Genomic DNA, 7981 nt, shown 5'->3' with positions numbered 1-7981 from the left:
TGACAAAATCCGTGCGCCTAAGTTAGGAAGGAACAAGTCTATTCAACGCAAACTAGGCAGTACACTACTCCATGAACAAATTAATTTTACCGGGCGCTCACAAATTAAAGAGTCCCCAACAAACAAAACCATCGCAACGAAATTAGTAGCAGATGGTACTATTAGCTCGATCCATCTCTTCTCTCCAGCTAGGCGGCGGTTTTTGCTCGCATAATTCAGGTGGTAGAGCTAGCTTAATTAATTAATCCCTTGTTGGTACCTATCAACTTTGTTTGTTTATTTGCCATGTTGTTCATTCTCTGATGTAAATCTTATCCTCCCAAAAGTGTATACTAATTAAGGAAGCCCTAGAAGGCAGCTTAGATCGTTCAACCGATGAAGAAGAAGAGAGATAATAACATTTTGAATGTAGCATAGCTCATCAGTTTCCTTGTCAAAAATTGAAGCATACCCTATTTGGTACAAGAAGTATCTAGGTATTTAGCACCCATTCTGACCTAGCTTTATTTTTGCGCCGTTTTATACACTAGTATTTATATGCACACTCTGAGACGTGATCTGATTGTTGGGTAGCTAAACACACCAGGTGCATGCATGAGCTAAGTTTGGAAAGAGAAAAAGAAGCGGTGCAGTGCAGAGACAATGTTATGGCAGGCAGGGATGGAGCGCGCCCATGGCCGCATGCATTCACACGCTAGAGACATCTGCTGCTGCAGATGATATGATAAACTTATCAGCAACAGAAGAGCTGCCTGTAGCGGGGGTTAATTAGAAAAGACGCAGGGTGTTTTTGTAAAAGTGCAGGTGACGACCTATCCGGCCAGCTGGCTGCCACTTGTCGCGCTCCAGTGCAAGTTGGGGTATGGTGGAGTTGCATTTTACAAGTTTGGGACTAAATCATCACATTCCATGCAAGTTAGGGTACCCGGGATGCTTTTACCTCTAATCAAAAGTGTCATGTAAGCGGACTTAAAGCTCACTATTATACTTGCTCTAATCTTCCATTAAAAGAGGGGATCGCCTTGTGGCGAAGTGAGAGGAGAGGACATCATAGGATTTGGTGGGCCCAGACGAGCGCTACCTGACTTGAAATTTTCATCTTCTTTTGAGAGGAAATGGATAAACAAGTCTCCTCTTCTGATTTTTGGCAATGGAAGGAATTTCGTTTCAACTCAAATATGAAAGCAAATGAATGAGTGGCCCAAGCCCAAATAAAACCTTTGAGAGAGAGAATGTGCAGGTGCTCCTCCTTTGTCACCTCTCCCAGTCCCTCACACAGCACCACCCGCTTACAGCACCCCCCACTACTCCCTCTCGCCTCCGCCTACGACAACCTCAGCAAGGGGCCTTGTCGCCATGGGCCACATCCACCCTCGATATTCTTCGCGGCCAGCTTTTCACGTTGCATGCTTCAACAACATCATCAGGTCGGAAAGTAGGCGATTAATTGGGTCGGGTTCTAACTTTGTACAATTCAATAAATATAGTTATATTGCCTTACGCCGTTTTTGGCATTCATAAATCATAACTTGTTGTCTCAAGACTTATATATGGATGTTATGGGTTTGTAAGACTTGTTGAATGTGGCTGATATGAATCCAACCCAACAACTAGCCCATTTTGTTGTCATTACATGTTGTATGTGTGTCTTATGTTGTCCCTACTGAACTTGCTTGCTGATGATGGATATAAGGGCGAAATACCAGTTCTCTTATAAGCGTGTTGCTTGGGTGTTTCTTTTATTGATAGTACGCTTATGGTGTTTGCAGGAAATATGCACTTGCAATATCTACTTCACTTTACAAGCACTACTGCTTGACTACAATATAGACGGTCATCATGCTAGCGGCGATACTATGTCTATAACTGTCATGGCAGTCAAGTTTGATCATTTACTTTCATTCAACTGCACTACACCATGACACTCAAAGCAGTGTCAAACAATTTGTTGAGATAGGCCACATAGAGCGACATACTTAATGCCGGCAAAAAAATTGACAAGAAAAAGTAGTTGCCGACTATACTGCCGTCGGCAAAGGTCTTTATCAAAATATAAATATAATTTGACTGGCACTATGATAGGGTAGGTGTGATCTACACCACCAGACATTCTACACCGACATACGTTGTTATGCCTATAGTTCATATGACATTGTTCTATATGGTAGGGTAGGTGTGATCTACACCGCCAGACATTCTACACCGACATATGTTGTTATGCCTATAGTTCATATGACATTGTTCTATATGCACAGATAGTTCGACGTCCAATATTTCTATCGAAACACTGCTCAGGGTTTGACATCTTAGCACAAATCCAGATGCACCATGTATATTATCATGAAATTAAACTCAAAATATGCAATTCATGTTCAGTTTGTAATACATGTATCAATAATAGCAATCTTAGCTACAACCATTAAGGAAATGCAAAAGTCGACATACAAGTCGTGTCATGTTACAAAATATGATGGTCAAGTTCGTATGCTACCAAGTGTGTTCAATCACTCGGAATATTATGGAAGAGACCAAGTCTTCAATCACCAAGCTGACAGCAATTTTCATATCAACAAAATGTGTCAACCATATTATGAACAAAAGCGGCCACCATAACATCTTAATTAGATCAACTTGTAGCTTGCTACTTCCTGACATTTGTCCCTGCAAAGGAACTCACGTGTTTCAACAATCTCAGACCAGATAATTTGACCATTTTTCTGAGTTGCCATTGCGTCCAAAGATAAAAAAAGAGAGAGTAGAAGTTGTATTGCAACGTACTGGCTTGCTCAACAAACACTTGCGTCCTCTTGAATTATGCATCTCTCACACCGTGTAAAAGCAACCATCAATATCAGGAGTACTAGTTCCAATAGGATCAAAACATGTGCCATATTTATTTGTAGAAGACCATTTGAACATACACATGCAAGTCTCGTGATAAAATTCAACCAAGCAAGGAGGCATCCTTTTGGACGTTTTTTATGAGGTGGTTTTGTTTTCGGCATACATCAATTGCTCTATGAACCACTTTCTGACGAAGGAGAGCATTCTTTGCAAGTATGCCACACAACATTGCCAAGATAAAATAAACATGTCAAATATAAGTATGTCTTTTTCGACTAAAAGATCTTAAACATAAAACCGGTAATCTCATAAGCGATTGTAATTGTGCAAATAGTTTGTATACAAAATATATCCTTATCGGATATTTGCATTTAAAGTTCATCAACCAAATCATGTAATCATGCTTATGGCGGCAAGCTTCGGTTGTGCTATTAGGAACTGTGCACTAATGGTCATTTGCATTGGCGTGGACACGAAACAGACCCGGTGCAACTCGAGCCCTGGATCCACCGTCTCCGGTTGACGCCGTCGACGAAGAAAAACAGACCCGCTTGTGTTCATTTCGACTTGCACAAATTTGAAATGCAATCCACAAGACGGTTGTGAGTGACGTGACCTGGTGACGTGACGCCGCTCTCTCCCCTGCCATCCCATCACCGCGGCCGGCTACGCTTTATAGCCCCCTCCGGATCCATCCCCATCCCCATTCCAGTTCGGCCGTTCCTTCCTTCGCACTCAGCCAGCCATGGCTCTCCGTCTTCACCACCTACCCCTCCTCCTCCTCCTCCTCCTCCTCGTGCTATCCACCGCCTCCGCCACCCACTCGCCGGAGACCGCCACCGCCTCCGCCCGCGCCCACCCCCACCACCACCGCTCGCCGTTCGGCACGGCCACCGCCCACTTCCACCCCGTCCCTAGCGCCGCGCCCTCCATGCACCAAAACCACCTCCACGCCGACAGCCAGTCCCTGCTCTCCGCCGTCGACGTCGACCCCATCCTCGCCGACGCGCAGGCCACGGACGCGGCGGAGGCCCGTCCCGCTCCGCTCGTGCCGCCCCAGGCCGAAGCGGCATCACCGCCTCCCACGCTCGTCCTCCCGGTGCCGAATCTCGCGGAGGCGACGCCGCAGCCGCAGGAGGAGGGGTCCGCGCCGACGACGCCCGCTGCAGCGACGACAGCGACGACCAGCACGCTTCTCCCGCTCCCTGCCACGGTGGCGACGACCGCGACCCCGCCTCCGCCTCCCGCCGTGTCCGACGCCGAGCAGGGGCTGCAGCAGCTCTCCAGGGTGCTCACCTCGCTGGGGTACAACGAGATGGCGTCGGAGGCGCCGCTCCTCGCCCACGCGCCGCCGCTCGCGAGGTGGCCCGGGGCCATCACCGTCTTCGCCGCCCCCGACGCCTTCCTCCAGGCCGCCTGCCCCATGTGCTCGCGCCGCCACCTCCTCGAGCAGCACATCGCCATGGGCTACTACCCCTACTCCGAGCTCGCCGCCGCAGCCACCATGAAGATCCCCTCCGCCTCCGTCGGCTTCTGCATCAAGGTCGCCACCGAGCGGGGCCCCTTCGGCATCCACTACGCCAGGATCTACGCCGACGGCGTCGAGGTGTCCCACCCCGAGCTCTACAACGACGGCCGCTACGTCGTCCACGGCCTCCACGGCTTCCTGCGCCCGCTCACGCACTCCTGCTTTGACGGCCCGCACCACCATCACCTCACCGGCCGCTCCGCCGCATCCTCCGCGGCCACCGCTGCCTCCGTGGTGCGCATCATGATCCGCGACGCCATGGCGCGACTCCGCGACGGGGGCTACGGCTTCGTGGCGCTGGCCATGCGCGTCAAGTTCGCCGAGCTCGACAAGTTGGCCAACCTGACGCTCTTCGCGCTCGACGACCCGGCCATCTTCGTCGGCGGAGGCCACGACTACGTCTCGGCGGTGCGCTTCCACATCGTCCCCAACCACCGCCTCACGCGCGCAGACCTCCACCGCCTCCGCCCCGGCACGGTCCTCCCCACGCTGGCCGGCGAGGGCCAGAGCCTCGTCATCACCCACTACGCCACCGGCTCGGCCTCCTCCAACGACGACGTCCGCATCAACTACATACCCATCAAGGAGCCCGACGTGGTGGTCAACTCGCGCATCGCCGTCCACGGCGTCTACGTGCCGTTCCCCCGCCTCCACCTCGCCGATCTCGCCGTCGCGTCCGCCACCGACCAGACCAACGGCACCTGCGGCGTCGGGGAGCCCTTCGGCGACTGCGCCTCCTCAGCGATCACCTCTCCCAAGAGGCAAGTAGCTCCCGGCGAGTGATGCGATGCGTACGTCTCGTCTCGATCGTTTTGCTCTGTTATGTTTCTAGTCTAGCCATGGAGGATTTACTGCTACTAGTGCGTAGTGGAGTAGTGGTTCGGATTTGGGCAGTCGTTTAGTTCAATAGAGGTTCAGATAAGAGATGAGTACTTCTGATTGCATTTTGTGGCACCGAATGATTGTTGCATAGCTTATCGATGAGTACTTCTGTACGACTTGAATCAATTTTGGTGCGAATTTGATTCATCTTCTCGTTGCTCTGTTCCGACTGTTTGCTGAACTTCTGTTCTTACTTGTGCTAATTTTGTTCCTGCATGCATCAGTTACAGTTTATATGGCTCAATTCACTTCGAATTTTTACTCTGAATCATCCTATGCATGCATACATACAAGGAATGTTGTTCAGTTCTTAGGATTCTGATTGAAAAGCGTGCGTGTTTGTTGATCAGGCACAGGACCCGATTGTGATGATTGATCTGCAGGATGATCTTGTGATGGTTGATCTGCAGGATCTTTGTCTACTTCAGTTTGTTTGTTCTGGTCATGCTAAATTGCTAACTGAATGTCTTTGGGAGTCCCCTTTCGGTTATGGCTCTTGAACTCTTATGGTGTTCATCTTGTTCTGATCTGTTAAGGTGTGCATGATAGATCGACTGCATGTTCTATTTTTGCACCGTGGATCATGTAGGACGAATGTCATTCAGATACTGGATCAGCCTTACTGAAACTCTTTGATATTCCCGTCTCTTCGGTTTTGACTGACGAACTCAACTCGGTTAAATTCCAGCTTATGACAGAAATGTTGGTAGCTGGGCTAACTTTCAGGATTTTATCAGTAGTTATGATTGACCAACTACAGAACCTGACTTTACCTTGAATTGTGTTTCATCACACGGTTTTCTTGAAGTTACTAGGTAGTTTGTTTCCTAGATTCGTGTCTCATCGAGCAGTTTTCCGGAGCTTGTTCTTGGGCTAAGTTACTTTCTGTTGGTTGCTGAGCTAAGTTTTAGCATACCTTGGCACAGGCACGGATGCCACAAACACACTGCCGTGATCATTTTGTTCTTGTCATGTTAAGATATACTAGTACTAAACTGAGTTTGCATATGATCTTGTGATGGTTTTGATCTGCATGACCTTTGTGTACCTCAGTTTGTTCTGTCATCCATACCATCTGCATATTCTGTGTCTCGCACCATGGTTCATGCAGCGCAAATGTCATACATGCTTACTGAATTTTTTTGATATTCCCCTTCGGTTTTGACTCATGAGTCATGAGTGATAATTTTGTTTCTGCTATGTTAGATGTAAATTGGATGTCATGATTTGATCTGCTGTTTCTTTATATACTTCAGTTAGTTATTGTCACAGCTGTGTACATCATTGATCAACTTTATATGCTTGTTTTGACTCATGAACTTTACCTCACTTAGATTACACTGTATGACAGAAATATCGTGTGCTGCTCGGCTATGTTTCAGTATTTCATCAATGGTGGTAGTTTGTTTCATAGAGTTGTGTCTGATTAAGTAGTTGTCAAGAGTTGGTTGCTGGGCTAAGTTTCAGCATACTAGGTAGCATGAAGGTAGTTTCCTTGAAAATGCAAATGCAACTAGTTTCAGCTTACTTGCTGATCAAGCTGTTTTCTAGAGTTGTGCAAATACAACTTGCAGTTTCTGTAATAGTCTGCACCGATAAAGGTCTCATGATGGTTTTTAGCCAGTAATCTCGCTCACTTTCATGTGTTTTTTGAGACAAGGAAAGAAACTGCATAGGAAAATTTTCAGATTACATGCATGTACTCTGGAGATTTCTGCTTACACTGAATGCATTTGTTTGTGTTGCTTGTGCTAATTTCGTTCCCTCATGCGTCAGCTAGTGTTTAAGATGGCCCCGTTTATTTCCAACTTTTATTCTGAATCTTGCTGTCTCAGTGCATGCATGGGAATGTGGTTCAGTTGGTACTCCCTCTGTACCAAAATATAGACGTTTTTGTAGTTTAAGTTGAACTACAAAAACGTCTTATATTTTGGTACAGATAAGTAAGATTCTGTTTGAAGTTTTGAACCGCATGTGTGTTTGATAAGGCACAGGCACGGATGCCCGAAACTTGCTGCAATGATAGTTTTGTTTTTATCGTGTTAAGATCTAGTACTACATTCAGTTTGCAGATAATCCTGTTGTTTGTAAAGAATTTTAAGATTTTTTTTTGAATAATCTATGATGATCCTTTCCCAGATGATCGACAACACAAATGATCTTGTGATGGTTTGACATGCAGGATCTTTGTGCACTTCAGTTTGTTCTCATAATCATTGCCATCTGCACACTTCTGTGTTATGCAGCGCAAATGTCACACAGACACAGAGGATCAAGCTAACTGAAAATATTTGATATTCCCCTGTTGGTTTTGACTCCTGAACTTATGGTTATCATCTTGATTGTGTGTTCTCTTAAGATGTAGACTGGATGATCATGTGATGATTTGATCTGGATGTGAGAGATTTGGGCAGCCGTTTAGTTCATAGAGGTTGAGATGAGAGATTGGGCACTCGATCGTGATGAGTACCGTGTTGTTCTACGTCTGATCACATTCTGTGGCACCGAATGGTTGTTGCCTAGCTTATCCAGTACGACTTGAATGAGTTTTGGTGCAAATTTGGTTGATCTTCTTGTTGCTCTGTTCCCACTGTTTGCTGAACTTATGTTGTTGCTTGTGCTAATTTTGTTACTGCACGCTTCAGTTACTGATTAGATTGCTCAATTCACTTCCAATTTTCATCCTATGGATGCATGCATAGAAGGAATGTTGTTCAGTTGGTAGGA

The 7981-nt window shown here is 46.9% G+C and overlaps 1 protein-coding gene across 1 annotated transcript; it reads left to right on the top strand.

The window, feature by feature from the left end:
- The first annotated feature begins 3569 nt into the window (after positions 1–3569).
- On the top strand, positions 3570–5401 carry LOC109768652 (uncharacterized). Its single transcript, XM_020327397.4, has one exon. It carries the CDS (start codon positions 3590–3592, stop codon positions 5153–5155), a length of 1566 nt encoding a protein of 521 aa, XP_020182986.1. The 5' UTR covers positions 3570–3589; the 3' UTR covers positions 5156–5401.
- The last annotated feature ends 2580 nt before the right edge of the window (positions 5402–7981 follow it).

The sequence above is a fragment of the Aegilops tauschii genome, chromosome 5 (assembly GCF_002575655.3).
Source record: "Aegilops tauschii subsp. strangulata cultivar AL8/78 chromosome 5, Aet v6.0, whole genome shotgun sequence".
Classification (NCBI taxonomy): domain Eukaryota; kingdom Viridiplantae; phylum Streptophyta; class Magnoliopsida; order Poales; family Poaceae; genus Aegilops; species Aegilops tauschii.
This window is presented reverse-complemented; position numbering and strand designations above follow the sequence as displayed.